This window comes from Haliotis asinina, chromosome 12, assembly GCF_037392515.1.
Source record: "Haliotis asinina isolate JCU_RB_2024 chromosome 12, JCU_Hal_asi_v2, whole genome shotgun sequence".
Lineage (NCBI taxonomy): Eukaryota > Metazoa > Mollusca > Gastropoda > Lepetellida > Haliotidae > Haliotis > Haliotis asinina.
The window spans coordinates 43230858-43250536 of NC_090291.1; the positions used below are offsets into that span (position 1 = coordinate 43230858).

At 39.8% G+C, this 19679-nt stretch overlaps 1 protein-coding gene across 1 annotated transcript in view; it reads left to right on the top strand.

Annotated features, from left to right (window-relative positions):
• Positions 1-19679, top strand: part of LOC137257614 (sodium- and chloride-dependent glycine transporter 1-like) — a 74820-nt gene that overhangs the window by 16473 nt on the left and 38668 nt on the right. Inside the window, exons 2-5 of the mRNA XM_067794934.1 lie at positions 10545-10676; positions 11814-12198; positions 13761-13893; positions 14606-14740. Coding sequence (XP_067651035.1) covers positions 10545-10676; positions 11814-12198; positions 13761-13893; positions 14606-14740 — 785 coding nt within the window. The remainder of the gene's footprint in view (positions 1-10544; positions 10677-11813; positions 12199-13760; positions 13894-14605; positions 14741-19679) is intronic.

Sequence of the window (19679 nt, forward strand, 5' to 3'; positions counted from 1 at the left end):
ATACGTTTATATACCTTAAAACGAAACGCCCGCGAATTAAAAATGAGATCGCCGAATTTCTCGGCACGCAGTCGAAAATAACGGCCATTGTTGACTTCCAGCGCACCACGCCGTGTGGTACCCAGTCTAATATTTTCTTCATAATGAAATATTTTTTGATAGTTTAGTCGATATTTTTTGTTCCTTGACGAAGAGAAAGCTCATAAGTTTCCCATTTTCTAAAAATTAGTAACTTTCGGCTCAAATAAATATAAACAAAACCAATCTCAATGTTATATCATCGATTGGACGAATAGAAACGATCATGGCAACGGCGGTAAACAAACAACTCCACATGTATCGTGATGCCGAAGAAAATGTGCCATCCTTTTGACATATCCAATTATTTTATCTGGAATTAATTACACGGTGTGAATAGGTAAATGTTATTGCCTCTGCACAGAAATTACCAGATTTAGCGATTTTATTTTGATTTGGTTTGATAAACCTTCCAACATTCACAAAGTTGACAGCCGTTGGTGACCCGAAAGGGCGTGGCCAAACTCGCGGTCTTTCTAAGTGACAAGATACGAAGGATGTTTGAAAATATGCGTTCATAAGCCGAATCTGAACACATATACATTGAAAGAAAACGACTCAATACCTATATAATGCAGATCATGAAACGGTATCACAATATTTGTAATTGTACCCACCCTTGATGAAACCGGAAGCACGTACACGGCATGGCACTCGTGGAAGTAAAATGTGAACGAGTTGGAAAACGACCATTGATACATTTTCTAAACTGATTCAAATTCCCGTAAGATCCATACTATACACCAGAATTACCTTTCAGTCACCCTCAGTCATTTACTGTTAGTTGTGTTCAATAGCAGTTGTCATTTGTTGCTTGTGTTGTAGTATTTCTCCTGAAGTTAGCCGTCGATGTGTTGATCTTTAGTTTAGCAAATCCGAAGTCGATGATTTTCGCGGTCTATTTTTTTCAAAGAATGTTCTGACACGGGGAGACATATAAATTGTCAGTGTGTCGTAACAATAACAGAATATTCTTCTGTGTATATCGTTACAAGAAGTACAATTTTGATGATTGAAGATGTAATGAAACAAAAAAATCATTTTTCCTTTTGCAGAAACGAACGAAACCAGAGCTAGTGTGAGAATGTAACGTACAGTAAATGTATGTCATAAAAATTAATTACTGCTTAGAAAACAACTGTCATCGTCTTTGTGAATCAGTATTTATTTTAGACATTAAAACAGCTAAACATCACATCTTTTGTTCACGAATTTGGAGCAAAATTGAAATTATTTTGTTACTCCAAACAGCAGAGCTTTCGAAGTTAATTCTGCCTAGTATAATGCAGCAGAGACCATATAATATATGGTCTCTGAATGCAGGTAATGTTTCAGATCAAATTGTTTGACGTGTGTGCATATTTGTATAAAAAAATCATGTCATGTGGCTCAGTCCGTGGTTCCATACAGCTTTTAGATATTGCACTAGTGCAATCTGAACTGCAAAATGTACCTCATGTTTATGGCCATACTTTTTACCTACTTGCACACTGTCTATGTTCATATTTTACTGTTAAAACAGACTTCATCTGGGAAACAGACTGATGATCCAAACTCTTGGAGCAGTGATTACACTGACAGTGATCAAAAGACAGACTCATTTTTTTCTTGTGATGAAATTTCATGAAGTAATATGAAATTATCATACCAGACCTAGAATAATTTTGTTGTAGTGATGTTTTGAATATGGAATGTCAAAACTACAAGTGACAGATAATTAAGTGTTGAGTAGGAGGTGCAACCTATGTTAGTCTTTGGCATCAAGGTAATCATGTGGTGGCAAGTAAATTTCTTTTTTCCTAATACTGAGCTCTGCAGTGAGTGGTTTTTGTTGTCCAGTTTGGAGCTATTCTTTAAGATTTCAGTTTGGATTTTTTTCATTGCCATGTGTATATGGCAAAGACATATATATCAAATGCTTCCAGATCTTTAACGGAAGACTGCTCAGTCCTTGGCATTTTGTTATTCAAGGAAGACCGTTCTTCATGTTTCTTGTTTCATGATGGCTATTGAACACTAAATAATTGGAGTATATCACCATCAGACACTTCAGCAAACAGAAACAATCCTTGAAAGTTCATTAGACCCATTTCATATTGTGACATTGCTCCTAAACCCAGGAAAAGACAATAAGGTAGAATAATATATATTTACAGAATATGAAGCCTGTTTACTTTCACCAGAGACAATATAACTTCTTATATGTATATGGTTTCTTTTTTTTCAAATGATAACATTTTCTGATAAATTTACATGTACTGTTACTTCAACAACATAATTGACATTATTTGTCACATGCGATTCAAAATAATTCAGCAAACAAAGTGGTACTGTTGAAAACAAAAATAACTCATCACCCATTTGTATTTGATATACATTTTGGCACGATATTATGAAGAAATAAAATACACAAAATAATTTGTAACATCTATCCATATATTTTATGGCATACATGTAGTTGTAATAAAAAATTGTGCAAAACTGTCAGCTTTCCACATTACTGAAAGACATTAATTAAAATTTGGTTATTTACACGTTGCTAATGCATTGACAGATTTTAAGTGTCTTTGCCCTTGTCTGTTTGAGAGAGAAAAATAATTGTCATATTATTAATATCATTTAACATATTAAAGTATATGAAAAGATTTAAAGTTGTAACCAGTTATGAAACATAAAGCATTGACAAATCTATCATAATTATTCATCAAGAACGTTAATTCATTGCATAAAATTATGAATGTAATTCAACTTGTTCTAAAGTGAGACATATAACTTTCCCAATCATGTAATATAAACGCAATTTTTATCAAATCACCTCCGATATCATGTGAAACTATAACTGAAAATATATTTTTGTTTATAAAACATGTATACTGCAGTTCTTACTACACTACATCGTCATAAAAAGAAAAGCATGAATGTTATTTTGAAACACAAATGCCACGCCCATATCCGCGCACCTGTTGTTGAGAATGATGTTTGTACACGTTTCTGTGTTGGACCATGTGAAAAATGGAATAAGCTGGGATCAACATGCATCACAATTATATCTTTGCTATCTTTATATTCAGTGGACAATAAAGTAATGTGCCTAATATGAACAAAAATTCAAATAAAAGATACTGAAAAACTTGCATCTGCAGTGTTGATCGACTACTGTTTCCGGGTCACGGGAGCATACAAGGTCAAACTGGTTCGGCTATGTGCGAATTATATAGTAAAAAATACACCAAGAAAATTCTATGAGCTCTGATTAGTCACTTTAAACAGTTATTTGTGCTAAATTCAGACGAAATATCTCCAACTTTTCTGTTCATATTCAATACCGAATGAATTTCATCAGGCAATCCCCGTCTGTGACATCACATCCGGTGACCTTTGCACTTACTAGAAAACAAGTTAGATTTCACGATCTTAATTTTCGTCCGTCTTTCGTCATACTAAACGGAAAATGATACATGGAACACTTGTAGAATGAGAAATTCTCCCTCTTTCACCAGGTCTTACACAGAAGAGTTCTGTAATCTTTCTTCTGACCAAAAATGCTATATTTTATGTAGGAGTTCGACGAAGCGCGCCATGTTTGTTTTTTAGTATGCGTAACACGATTTAACACCGTCTTTTTGTGGGTTTGTGCAAAAATTAATGAACCATAAAACTTGATATTTGCACTCATGAATGCTTATGAATCATGTATTTTATTCTGCTATTTTCATTACATGACACGTTTAAATAAACGTAATAGTGCCATTTCAGTAAGACCTGTTATGACATCGAAAATGTTATTTGTTTACGACGAACGTTTTCGATTATTTTTTTTTCAGAATTATTTTTTAATTTGTCGTCGCGCGGATATTTGCCGATTCAAATATACGAAATTAAAGTCAGATACTTATGAAATATCAGTAATACGAATATTGAAATCGGTTTGCGATAATTGGACAATTTATACGGTTCCTAGTATAAAACGCATCCGGCTACCAATTGAGTAATTCAGGTAAATTCAGGAAAATTTACTGTATTTATGTTTGTCTTGTAATTAATATCTGTACGTTTGAAATTACCTGGATATTTTTTGATAATAATGTTTATTTTTGTATGTAGTATTAATGAGCTGAATATTTTTTCAGTTGTCCCTTATTTAGTGACGCACTGAGTGTTTGAAATCACCCACCCTCTTATTAGCGCCTTATGCTGAAATTAATTCAGCAGGCTAAAGGTTAAATCACCAAAACCCAATGAGACCTTTCTTCACCACGAAGGAAGGAGGGTTACTGCACAGCTATGTGTAAGCGATTCGCAGTCACCGATTGAGTCACGTATGGGGATTAACAAGCTGTTCTACCCAGATGACAAAAATAAACACAAGGAGAACAAACTGGATATTGATCGCCGTATAGTGGGGGTACTTCCCTTTAGGTGAACGCCATCGTTATATTACAGTGTGCAATGACCGCCTCCATTATCGTCTGAATGACGTAATAGGTAATCTAAAACTGCGCGTCTAAAAATGTGCGTCAGCAGTTCTACTGTATGTCTGGCAGACAAAGAGACAGTTGTATTAGTTTGTGGTATTAATGGTGCTTTTGTAGTCTTCGCTAAAAATTGCTTTCGCAGGTCTTGTTTACATGTGAATTCTGATTAGAATAATTCAATATTATTCAAACTGACGCTCTCCATTTGTTTGGCTACAGGGGCGGTAGCTTAGTGGTTAAAGCGTTCGCTCGTCACGCCGAAGACCCGGGTTCAATTCCCCACATAAGTACAATGTGTGAAGCCCTTTTCTTGTGTCCCCAGCCATGAATATTTCTAAAAGCGGCGGGGACACAAACTAAACTCACTCACTGTTTGGTCATATGTTTGATTAATACAAAGTCTCCATACACGCGATTAGTTTCTTAAAGCATCCCCAAATCACGGCCTGTCTTACTTTATACTGCGTTATAAAATGTCAAATGACGTCGAATGACGTGGGTCGAATGATCGAATACTTATTATTACTGCCATTCCTTAATCGGAAAAGAAAAGTTTGGGGTTATCGTCACTTCGAGATTCCGGCACACACAAAATTCACTCGCTCACTTCCCGCGGTTGGGTAGCCCAATGGTTAAAGCGTTCACTCGTCACTTTGAAATCGATTCCCGGATGGGTTCTATGCGTAAAGCCCAAGTCTGATGCCCTCCGCCGTGATATTGCTGGAATATTGCTAAGAGCGGCGTAAAACTATACTCACTCATTCATCTCAGCCCATTCACAACAATCACGTGGATATTTCAGGGGAAAGTGATGTTCTTTGGATGTCCTTTTGCCTCCCTCATCGATGTTGTTTGTTGTTATAGAATTGAATAAAGGACGCATGACTCAAGGTGCACTTCCATGGCTATTATCTAGTACAAGGCGTTGACACGAAATGTCTGGCAAATTTGAATTGTACGTCCAACAGAATCAGTTTCAAGTATCACAGTTTACCTTATTTAAAACTAATTTATCTGTTTACAACGAATTGTCTTATTGGCTCTATCAATTTCCAAATAGCTGGCTTTTGTTCTTTGTATTTAAGCAGATATTTTCTGTTTTTATCCACTTGCTCATATCGGCCGTCAGTCAAGTTCTAGCCTACCGATTATCTGATATATATATATATATATGATGGTACCAAATTAACCTAGACTGAAAAGGAGCAAATCACACAACCCCCAACCCCCTTCCCGCCGATCCAGTACCTCTGATTTCCCAAACCTTCCCCATTACTTCGAGTATGGTGCATCTATATGATCCTTTGGTCAAGTAGTTTTCTGTTTTATTTATGGCCTAATTGATGGGATTTAGCTTGATCCGATGTCGAGATAAACTTCATCTGAGGCTACATGATGACTCCTAATGACCAATCCTGCCACAGTTCATATCTCTCGTGGTCAAATGTCGAGCTCCATCAATTAATCACCTAAAGATCAAAACCAGACCTGAGAATATTCTGTGTGGAAACAATTAAGTACGTTATTAATGCCTATTGTTGAACCTCGCCATTTGAACTGAAAGGGACCCATTTAATAGTATTAATAATCGTGGGCTTGTATGACAATTTAGTCATTGTGTATAATGCAGTGCATTCTGAAACATGTAGAGGACTTTGTATCAATATATGGGTGGGTGGGTGACAGTATTATCACAGGCACCAGGAGGTATGCAAGTGTTGTCGACCCGTGAGGAGCTAAATTTGAATTAGCCTTTCGCAATTCATGCTTAAGAGGCTACGACATTTAAAGGATCGGGTGATCAGGATCAGACGAGTTCTTTGATAAGAAGTCATCGTATTTCAGTAGAGTAGATCGGTATCAGTCACCACATTGTCTTGTAGAAACCAGACGTTTATGCAGTATGGCTAGAGTAATGCTTAATGCCGCGTTAAAAAAAGAAACAAGAAACATTGTTCATTTTGAATACTGTGACTGTCTTCTGTAACGTTGAATTAAAGGACGGCTTAGCCAGATCATTCTCCTGTAAACCCGACGCATGTATGGAGAACTTACACTTCGTTTCACTGCTCACAAATACTGCCACCACGACATACGTTGTTGTTTCACATGCGTTAGCCAAGTCAGGCAGTCCGATACCGTTGGTATCTTCTCGCAGCAAGCGTGGGTTGATGAAGACCATCTCACGGATCCCAAATGGTCAAAATGAGATTGCTTCCATGTACGGAGAGGGTGAGCTGCAGGATCCATATCTCAGATGAATTGTAAACTGATTTTGCTGATCAAGGTTCTCCCAGAGCTCATCGAGTGTCCAAACCTAAAAATAGCCTGAAGACAAGAAGGGGCTCATTCCTGGGCAACGGTCAGCGCCAGGCTCGCTACGGTGATGCAGCTCTCAGAATCGACGGATTTGTTTGACGCCCACGGGCGCCATTTATTGGACTTCTCACATCTTGTCTGTGCATCAGCACTAAGAACCATTAATAGCCAGAGAATCTATTCATGTCCCACGTGTAAGCAAGCAATTTTAAGTTCACTCCACTATCGAGTATATCTTTGGAGTCATACAGTCGCCATGTTCAGTTGCATTTAAAAGCAAAGTTACGAAACACTAACATTTTAAATCATCATCATCATCATCATCATCATCACATCATCATCATCATCATCATCATCATCATCTACACGACAACACGTTAATCGTTGTTTTTTACCCGCTCTTTTTATGAGATGCACATCGGGCTGCATGGCCGTCCTAGTGGCTGTATTGATTGAGCAACAACTGTTCATATAAGCCACATGTATTAACAGTGCACGAAATGATGCATTTTCATTCATTCCACTGTGTTTGAAAAGTTGGATTATTTAGCACAGTCAACAAAGCGTGTGAAAAATGTAATTGATATTTCCTGCTAGGTATTTATGTGCCAAATATTTGGACTGAGTGGTAATATTATCAATTATGTCCATGTATGTTGATTGTCTGGAAATAATGAACACAGAAACTACTATGTGCCATCTTTTAGGGTTTGAAAGCGATGCCAATGACAGAATTAATTACACATGTTCAAAACATGGCGAAATTGCATTGAGAATGTTTGTTTGTCAAGCAACGTAATTTTGACCTTTGAGTGAGCGCGTGCGGTTCTACGCCGTTTTTAACAGTGTTCCAGCAATATATCACGACGGGAGAAACCAGGACTGGCTTTACACGTTGTGCCTATGTGGGGAATTACAGCCGGGCCTTCAGTGAGAGGGGCTGAAAGGTTACTCCACCGAGCCTTCGACGTGCGAAATATACTGGTTGTATTTTGGTATTATCGACAGTGGAAGGTGTGCGAGAAAGGATGGAGACATCACAGGTTAAATAATCAATAACTTTGTCGGCACACGTGCACGTGCTTCCCGAACACCTGGCTGTCCCTTTCACTGCAACCCCCCTTAGTAACAAATAGTGAACTGTGTGAATATTTTAATGACATGTTATTAAACAACTTTTTTTTATTTTCATGACAAAAATTCTGCAAAAACCCCACAGAGTTGGTCTGATGTTATGACCATGATTTGTTATGTCTTTATGAACAACGGGAAATGCATCAAACGTTACCCCAGGTTCTATTCACATGTTATCTCAGTCTTTGACGAAATGCACCCACCTGAGCCCTGAGACATGATAAATAACTTAAGAACCGACTGTGAAATAGACCACGGGGAAGTTCTGATGAGTCTTCTATGAGATGTTTATAATAAGATGGTCACTACGTAGGAATGTGATCATAAAGTACAACGTCGTTGATTCAAAGCTTCAGCACCCACGTCTCCGATGGGATGCTGAAATCAACTGAAAGTTTGCTACTGATGGATAGGTCTACATTTGCAATATTTTCATTGCATATATGACACAATCCCGCGTATAACTCATGACTGAAAGATTGAGGGAAATGACTGATTGATGTAACATCTTTATTCTCAAACGCCTGTTTACTACATTAGTGAAATGTGATTGCTGGTACATTCAACGAGACTAGCCTATTATCGACAGAAACATACTGACAATATAACATATGCATGTGCAGCGCATGGTGCAGTGATAACCCGTCAGCCTATCACCCCGAAGGCCCGAGTTCGATTCCCGATGGAGGTACCTAGGTTTGGGCCCCGAGCTGGGAACAAGATATTTAAATCCACAACGCTTCAGGGACACCAGGAATGGGTTTTTGCATATTGTATACATCCATTATAAAGCAGCTTCTCGGCATGTTCGCATACTAACAGCTGGTACACTAAGTACTTTTCACATGCTTGAATGAATAATAAAGAGGACAAATAGAGGGACAATTATATGATCTATCAGTTTAATGAGTAACTAGGTGTCGCCTGCAGGCCAGGCCTGTCTATCAACCATGTAGTGCTGTTGACAGGTGCCTCATCCCACAACACCACGACGGTAGACAAGTGCACTCATGCACTTGTCAATGTATAGCCAAGTTTGTCAACAGCACAAGAGATGTGTCACTCTCTTGTAAACAGACGAGGTCTTGTTGTCTATCACAATTTCCGACGCTCGTTTATTTTGTTCCGGGGTCAGAATAGATCCCCTGTACCTGATATGGTTGCTGTAACAGACAACAAAATGGTTTGCTTTGTTTTTTAACTCCGCACTCAGTAACATTCCAGTTATGTGGCGGCGGTCTGTTAATGATCTCATCTGAACCAGACACTCCAGCTACAAACAGTATGAGCATCCATCTTGCAATTGGGATACGACAACTAGGGTGTATTTACTATGTACTCAGGCCCGCTACTTGTATCGTGAACTGTAAACAACATGCCTAGAAGACGACTTATATTCCTGTGAAAAAAATATTATCCATTTCAACTAGTTCTTGTATCTTATTCTAAAACGAAATGTACATAGTTTTTGAATGAATAGTATATAGTGTCTCATAACCCCTACTGGTTGGGTGAATGAATATTTCATTGCTAAAATTTGTGTATTTCTATTTTATGCAATCATTCACGTGACACTTTAATAAACTATGACTGCCTGTCTGTCTATCTGTCATGGCGTCAGCCTACTCATCCTGCCCAGAGTTTGGAGCAGTTCAATAATTAGTAGGTAAGGCCAGACAGTTACACTGGTCACACTTGACTGATTTGTCTAATGATTTAGCCGTCTGACAATTGGAACGTCTGGTGCTTGGGAGTAAACCTTGTTCTTAAAGGTCAATTATTTGTGACTGTATTATATGACACGTGCTGGAGTGTGTGATCAATGGAAATATACGTCTCTATGTGTTTCCCTGTGTGTGCTTTCTGTGTCTGACAGTGACACAGACAGACAGGCATCGATCTATGCAAAGTGAGCTCTTAATCACCTCTTAGCATCAGCTCAGTTGCCGAAGACTAATTCCATGCTGAGCTGCACATGGAACCATCGGGTGTTGGAGACAAGTTCTAATGTGACTTCTCACCTCACTGTTACACATCATAATATCATTAGCAGCAGTGTCAGACATTGAGACAACCTAGGCTTGCCGAAGCACTCCATTTTTGAGTTGGATCATTTTCTTTCCTCATCCTCCAGAGTCCAGGGGACAGACTTTTGTAGCGGTTACATATACATTTCTATAATATTTCGTGCACAGAATAAGTATCGTCAGGTTTGCAATCAAGAGTAACTGATTGAGTATTCTGAACGCCGCACCCATGAATATTCTTGCTGCATAGCGGTGGTCTATAAATAATCGAGTCTGGACCAGGCTCTCCAGTGATCAACAGCGTGAGCATCAATCTACGCATATAATGACATATGTCAAGATCGTCTTTAGAACTGCTAACAGTAAATTGTTTCCACACCCATTTCCTAGCGACATGCATGGATTGGAAAAGATAAATTATAGCCCGGATCCTCACAGGTGTATTGCAATCAATAAAGTTCAAGGACTGATCATTTGACAGAATAAAAATTATTATTTCTTTGTGTTTCAGGTGCCTTCCTCATCCCGTTCCTAACCTTCCTCATACTATGTGGCTTGCCCCTGTTTTTCCTGGAGCTGTCCGTAGGGCAGTTCTCTGGCAAGAGCGCTCTACACGTGTGGAAAGTGTCCCCATTGTTTGTTGGTAAGCACACAGATAGACTGAGGTATATAGATATCCTATTTCAGAAAATGTTCCAAAAAAATATACATAATCCAAGTGAATCAAGCAGATTTAGACTGATTTCAGACTTGTATCCTAACCTACGCTTATATCCGCTTTCATACATGTATCACGTCACTAACCTCGTTTCATTAGCGTTATGTTATATCCAGTTTTCCGGGGTTTCCTTCCGTTTCGAAAATATTTGACGTATCCAGATTTTGTCAACTGGCTATTTACGTCTGACAGTGAGTGAGGTTAGGTTTACAGCTATATGGCAGTGATCTGTACATGAGCCAGTCTGAACCAGACAATCCAGTGATCAACAGCATGAACACCGATCAACGCAATTTTGGACACGTTGTCTTTAGTCAACCAAGTCAGCGGGCCTGACCATCAGGCCCCATTAGTCGCCCCTTACTACAGGGATGAGTTACTGAAGACTAGCTCTAACCCGATTCTTCACGGGTTCTTAGATTACCAACATGTTTGGTCGTTGCTTGGTGCGAGAAAAGATTAAGTTTGGTTTAACCACTCTGAACAATATTCCAGGTTTATCACTTCGCGTCAGCTTAATGTGAGAGTGGGTGAATGAATATGGTTTTACGCCGCTATCAGCAATATTCCAGCGAGGGACACCATGAATGGGCTTCAGACATTGTATCCATGTGTGGAACCGAACATAAAGAGCGCACGCTTTATTAATAAGGCTAGCCCCATCACCCTCTTAATACCGGGATTCCAACTTCCCCAACAGACACACCTGTGAACAGTGACTTGCAGCATCTGCGGCGACTTGGGAAACGCCATATAGCTTCTGTTTACAATAATAACTGCACAAATTTAAGATCTATAAAATATTGCATTATCTTCTTCGTTATTAGCTGAACGTTGGGGTAGCCCAGTTGTTAAAGCGTTCGCACATTAGGCCGAATACACGGGTTCGATGGGTACAATGTGTGAGGCCCATTTCTGGTGTACCTTCTTTGATATTGCGGGAATATTGCTGAAAGTCAGGTAAAACTGAACTCACTCACTCGTTGTTAACCTTTGTTTCTGAATGTTGACAATGGTTTGATCGCCTTCCCGACTCTACCTGATTATTGATCTATATTTTAGGGATCGGCGTGTCAATGAACGTCGTGAGCGCTATGTGCGCCCTCTACTACAACGTTATCATTGCATGGACCCTCTATTACCTCGGCAACTCCTTCCTGCCAAGGCTTCCTTGGACCTCATGCGACAACGCATGGAATACCGAGACCTGCTTTTCACTGAACGAGTGTCTAGAAAATCAGCTGAAAGTTAACAAGTCAAATTTGGCCAGGAATAGTTCTCAACATTTTATAGAGGTGTACACAACGGCGCCTAATGTCAACAACATGTCAGCGTCCAACGACAGCTGGTCCGACTTCAGCAGACTGAATGTTACAGGAACGACCACCTCCGTGTGCAACTACACTGCTGGGAAGGGTGGCCTAACGGCGGCCGAGGAATTCTGGCAGTAGGTGTCTGTTAAATGTAATGTAGTAAAACCAACATTTCCAGGAGATATATACATTGTCGTTATACTGGAATTATGTTTTGGGCTCTGGCTTTGTTTGTTGTTTTACGCCGCACTTAGCAATGTTCCCCTATATGGCGGCGCTGCGGAAATAATTGAGTCTAGACCAGGCAATCCAGTGACCAGGCACATGAACATCAATCCATCATCTGGGATACGATGACATGCCTCAGCCAACTCAGTTAGTGTTACGCAACATGGCCGTCCATAAACAATCTCAGAGCTGTGACTGTCAAAGATTGGGTGTCACTGTCGTCGCTAACGCTAAGATCAGAAAACAGAGGAAGGGAAAGGTATTCCAAACACTGTTATTTATTAGTGTTTTTGTCATACATTTATAACTAGTGTTTTTGTCGTACATCGTTCCGCTTATTACGCGCGTGGTGACGTATCATCCCATTGTGGCACCCGTACTTCTCTTTCTCGTAATGTTCTGTCACAGTATATAATGAACGTGGTGACTGAATATGTGACACACTTGTGTCTCACTGTAAGCGTTTACAGCGATGCAGGCTGTGTGTCCTTATGTACAACGTCACGTCACCTTCAGCTACTTTCTCGTCACCGTTCCAAGAAGAATAAAAGAAAACGTATGTGCGTAAATTCCCAACAACGATATGCGATGCTCTACCTCGGTACTTCTCGTCGGATTTGTCACGGCATAGTGTAAAGTATGGAATAGATTTTGGAATGGAATTTGGATTGGAATGATGGAATGAAATTTGAAATGGAGTTTGGAGTGACACAAATTTGCTCTTTGTAAACAAGTCTTCATTCAAATATGCTGAGACAGTTTATTAACAGCTGGTCACTGATAGGAGCTAGATGACATGAGTGTCAGCTTCTCTCTTCAGCCATGGCCCATCCACCACATGCTCGAAGGCACATGACAAGTTTAAATGATACTTTCCAGGTTATGTAGATAATAAGAATAACAAGATGTCCAAAATTAAAATGGTTTACATATAGTGTATGTGATTCCTATGTTAGGCTTTTAAGTGAGCATAGTGGAAAATAAAACAGTTGAGGGACTGTGAGACAGGCTGTTGCCACAACTCTGTTTGCCACTAGCCTTATCGTCCATCTGGAGGGGTAATTGCGGGAGGGAAAGTGTCTCCTGAACTGTTTACTGTCAATTTAGTTTTGGTTTGGAGGCCGTCACAACTCTGGTTTGTTTAGTGTAAGATGAGTATATTCCATTTATTTCTATTCCAAATTCCATTCCATCATTCCAATCTAAACGCCATTCCAAAATCCATTCCATACTTTACACTGTGCCATTTGTCACAGACTCTAAGAACTGAATATTGTACAAAATAGTGTCACAAAGTAAATCAAAGTAATTCACAGTGAGAATGGCTTGAGCAGATGATACGTTGTGTAAAAGGGTACAAGGCTTCAGCGAATGATACATTATGGAGAAGGGCACCTGCCTTGATGTCACAGAGTAGGCATGGATACATCATGACTTCCGAGTTAGAATCGCCATCCTATGTTTACAGGTACAACATGCTGCAGATGTCCTCAGGCGTCACAGAGGTCGGCAACATCCAGTGGCATCTCTTGCTGTGCTTTATGGGGGCATGGCTCCTTATCTTCCTCTGTCTGATGAAAGGAGTCAAATCACTTGGAAAAGTAGGTCCATCTGTACTGTCGACATACAACATCTTCCTTGCCTTAGCGATCTACGGTTACTGTGTCATATCCCTCACTCAGCGCGAGGTATTACTGACCCGCGCTCCCTCCTTTGGACCCACCCCGTTGTGATCCCTAATACACCATGGGGTCCTGTCCCATATTTTCCCCCTAAAGTGACAGACCCACCCAGCTGTGATCCCTGATATACCATAGGGTTCTGTTTCATACTTAGACCCTGAAGTGACAGACCCACCCCGCTGTGATCCTTAATATACCGTAGGGTTCTTTTTCATACTTAGACCCTGAAGTGACAGACCCACCCCGCTGTGATCCCTAATATACCATGCTTACCGCCTGCAACAAGAGAATACATGCATTAACTAACATCAGTATCACCCTCTGTTGTAATGTTGTAAGTACCTGCACCGATACAGTGAATACCAAACACGAACGTTTTCTGCACCAACACGCGTTGACTATCCCCCATTGTTGACAATGTCAACGTTGTCAATACACTGAAACCTCAACAATACGGAAACAAGGATCCCCATTACACTGTCCGCATTAAAGGCACACGATAAACTGTATACTTAAAGCCAGACCCATCAGCAATCGTCCGGAATGACAGGTTTCCGGATTGACGAGGTCTGGTGCGACAGTAAGACTCCAAGTCCTCCTTGTATTAACACGACTCCTTCCGTTTCTCCAGGTGGTGTACGTAACAGCGACCGTTCCCTATCTTCTCCTCACCATCATCCTCATCCGAGGCATCACGCTGCCAGGGTCGTATGAGGGTATCATCTTCTATCTCAAGCCGGACTTCTCCAAGCTCCTTCACCCACAGGTCAGTACCTCGTTCCAGTGTGCGACATAGGCACTGGCCGCTAGCCGCTGTTTAGTAAAAATTCAGTCGGCCAGTAAATCTCCACAGTCACTGGCCCGACTGGCTAGTGAATTTCCTTTGGGTCGTTTTGTAAATATAGCACTCTCTTCGACTTGTTCTCTTTTGCTTGTAGCCTGATAAAACATGGCCGTTATATTAGCAGCTTTATTATGAAACCCATGTCTAGATTCAAATTTCGAGTGAGTGGATTATTTTGTGGGCTAGCAACTTTCAGACATAGTTAGCCCGACTGGCGAGCACAAATATCAAACTTTTTCGAACACTACCTCGTTCTCCCCTGTACAGGCCTGCCTGGAATAGCTTCACAACACTCTTTGAAGTTGTGAGAGACAACTATCTGAATCTGGTTACCAAGGCGGCAAGGGTAGTCCAGTTGTTTAAGGTACTGCAATAACGTCAGGAGCGTTGCGTCCCCGTTCTCACTATCCTGTGCTTATGGTTCGAATCTCTGTTTGCCCCAATTATGGTTTTAGGTTTGTCAGCACCAAACCCATGCTTGTGGATTTCACAAAGGTTTAGTTATGAACCCAACATCACTCCTGGCAGGAAGGGCGGCAGAGCAGCCCAGGACAGCGTTCGCTTGTCCCTCTGTCGTGATATTCACGATGTATTGCTAAAACCCACGTAAAGCCATACTCACTCACTAATTCATCACGAATTATATTTTGTACTTTTCAATATGATAGCTGTAAGTCCACCAGAAAGTCCCCTCGTTTTATTAACGGGAACAGGTGATGTGTGCTCTATTCAACACGCACCATTCATCACGAGAGCGTTGGGTACCCTATCCTCTTTAAGGCGTAAGTCTTTGACCAATTTAAACCTGTTCACTGCAGCTTTTCAAACACTTTATCTTATTCGCATTCGACTGAGTAGGGTGATACAATGATCAATCTGCCGTTCGATAATGGTTTTGCATATTCTGACAAACTTTAATGAGTCATACAGTCGTCTTTATGCCCTTTTTAAACACAAATATGAGAATGTCTCGAATTGTTACACCCACCTTTTCGTTTGTGTAGATTTGTACTTTGATTTATTGTCCGTTCGGTAATACCCTGTCCTCTTCGACACTTTTCACTCGGTGCGTTGGGACGTTGGGACGTTGCTGCTGTGCAGATATAAGTTATGGGTTCGGCAATACTTTGGTCTATTTGACACTTTTTATTGACCCGAGGAGATCCGGATTAGAATTGGTCCTCGGCAACCCATGTTTGTCATAAGAGGCGACTAACGGGATCGGGTGGTCAGGCTCGCTGACCTGGATGACATATGTCATGGTATCCCAGTTGACCTGATCGATACAACTACACAGACCGATACTAAGATACAGACGGCTGCGGCCGCTGAAAGCGGTGTTAAACAATCAGCAAACCACACTGAGTTTCTTTTGACGGTGGTACTCTGACGTAATCGATGCAATTTAAAGTCCTGGGTTCTGTAAGTTTGAACTATTTGACGTTTTTATTATGTTCATTGGGAAGATGGTAAACTGGCATAGTGTGCCTTTTAATTTTAATTTGATTCAATTATTCAAAAGAGAAGCTCTCGTCCAGTAGCCATCACTATTGCTCTTTCTGAAGATTACCGTTCGAAGGGTCATGTTGGCCGCATCTCAAAACGATGAAATCAATAAATTCTAGGCTGTGGGAAGAAAAGCCTTAACACTCTGCTACTTAAACAAATAGGCTGCTGACATCACATCCTGCTCTAATGAATCATTTGTCCACGGCTGTTTTCCCAGCATTGATCTCTTATATCCCTTGCCTCGATCAGAGTGAACAAAGCCATGTTCAAAGTAAGAAATCGCCTGCTTAATGCTATTCATTCATTACCAAATGACCATCATGACACATTCATGGTGTTTGCATGTATTATTTATGCCCAGTATTAGTTGGTTTATATTTCCACACATATTCTTGTATATGAAGTACTGAATTGTAATGGGGTGTTGTAGAGGCTTGAATATATACACACTGAAGTCAATACGGTTTAAACAGAGTTAGTGGACAAGCTTATCCCAGAACTGTTCCTTATTCTCACAATAAGACTACTTATTCAACAAAATCCATGATCTGATGAAAGGAATAATTGTAATGTCGCATAAGTCAATATGAACTTGAACTTTGTGGTCTTTATAGTTCTTTGTGTGACTTGAGACTTTAAATTTACTTTTATACTTATGCTGGAGTTTCCATTTGAAGAAACTGGACCCATGACTTGATATTTCAAGAGCCTTCTTACATTTATATTGTTAATTCAACTTCTATTGAATACATAGCCATTACGCTTGTGTTCTGTTTGAACAATCGATACTCCTATGTATGACTCACCACGCCCAGCTTTCATATTACCGAGGTGACAATTTCGTGTGGTTATGCAACAATAAGTGGCTGAAACCTTGATGGCCTCCCGGACGTACCCTTCGTCAAAGTCATACACACACATACACACACACAACACACAACACACACACACACAACACACACACACCAAACACACACACACACAACCCCCCCCCCCCCCACACACACAAACACACACACACACACACACAAACCACATACAACACACTCAAAACACACACACAACCACACAAAACACACACATACACACACACAAAACACAGTCTATATGGGGATATTTGTTACTATCACAATTCTGTTTATTCAGACGCTAAACTTCAGTCAATCCCTGGCAAAACGAGAGATCACACACAGAAGCGTTTAACACGTCACAATTTAATTCTGGACTCACAAAAGTCCAGAAACTCTAAGCACTGTGGCCACTCTCTCACAAGGGATTTGGCAAAATTAAACATGCAGCTGTTATGTATATGTGCTAAGGATGAAAAAATGAAAAAAAGTTTTTTCGAAAACTCAAAATTTAAACTCGCTCGCCCATGGGCATTCCCATGGGCCAACAGTGGCCAATGGGCAGGCCCATGGGCGAGAGGGTTTAATTTCGTCCAGAATAAATGTTTTGGAGGTTGTAAATGAATGAAAAATGTTAATAAGTATCATGACACAAATTTCAGCTTGTTGTGACTTCACTCTGCTAACTGACAGTGATTTTAAAAAATCTCGCCCATGGGTGAAAAACATATTGGCCCAAGGACGAGGATAATTACATTCATTGAAAATACATGTTTTTTCCATGCTTTGCAGTTGTTAAATACTAGTAAATGAACGTGTATTTATTAGTGCCGTGACACGAAATAAGCTTATCTTGACTTAATTCGGCTAATTTAGAGTGATTTTGTAAAAGGTCTCACCCATGGGCGAAAAACATTTGGCCCATGGGTGAGAATATTTACTCTTACTCAAAATAGATCTTTTTCCATGTTTTGGAGGTTGTGAATGGATGAAAGTATGTTCATAAGTACCGTGGCACAAATTTCAGCTCATTTTGAATTAATGCCGTTAATTTAGAGCGATTTAACAAAATTTTACCCATGGGCGAAAAACTATTTTGCCCATGGGCGAAAAACTATTTTGCCCATGGGCGAGAATATTTCCTTTTATCCTAAATACATCTTTTCCAATGTTTTGGAGGATGTAAATGAATGAAAGTACATCTATGAGAATCATGACAGAATTTCAACTCATTTTGACTTAATTCCTCTAAATGAGAGCCATTTAAAAAACTCTCGCCCATGGGAGAAAGACATTTTGGCCCATGGGCGAGAATATTTGCCTTCACTCAAAATACATCTTTTCCTGTGTTTTGGAGGTTGTAAATGAATGAGGATATATTTATGAGTATCTTGGCACAAAATCCAACTCATTTTGACTTAATTCTGCTAATTGAGACCGACGTTCAAAAACATCTCGCCCATGGGCGAAAAACATTTGGCCCATGAGCGAGAATATTTCCTTTTCACTCCAAATACATCATTTCTAATGTTTTGGAGGATGTAAATGAATGAAAGTGCCATTATGAGTATCATAACACAAAATTCAACTGATTTTGACATAATTTTGCGAAGTCAGGGCGATTTTTAAAAAATATGCCAGAATAATTACTTTTACTCAAAAATACATCTTTTCCTGTGTTTTGGAGGTTGTAAATGAATGAGGATACATTTATAAGTATCATGGCACAAAATTCAGCTCATTTTGACTTAATACCGCTAATTTCTGACAAGTACAAGAATCTGGACTTCCACTTAAATTTTCATAGTTTTATTTTATTGTCTTGGAAGTTGTAAATTTATGAATGAAAGTGTGTTTATAAGTATCATGACATAAAAAAGATGAAATCATTCCGGTCTTAATTCGACTAACCTCGCTCGTGGACGAAAATATTTTCGTTTGCTTGTTTTCCTTATTTTGCAAACATATGGTTTAAAAATAGGTGAAATTCTAATGACAATTCAGTTTAATTTCGTGAGTTTAGTTTTATGTCGCACTCAGTAATATCCCAGCTATATGGCGGCGGTTTGTAGATATTCGAGTTTGGACCAGACAATCCAGTGATCAACAGCATGAGCATCGATCTGCACAATTGGGAACTGATGACATGTGTCAACCAAGTCAGCGAGCCTGACCACCCGATCCCGTTAGTCACCTCTTACGACAAGTATAGTCGCCTTTTATGGCAGGCATGGGTTGCTGAAGTCCTCTTCTACACCAGATCTTCACGGGTCCCAAACACAGACCTTTACTTCCAGCAACATATACAGTACACTTAGAATATTAAGCCTTGAGATTCTTTTGAATTTAGGTATTCTATAAATATAACAAAATTCAAGCTATATCTATGAAGTTGAACTAATTTGTGAAAGTCCTAATCAAGAGTGACCGAACTTCAGTGACCATGCTGGGACACATTAATAAACATTGTTGTGAGATCTTTAAACTGTATTGAAATATGTCCT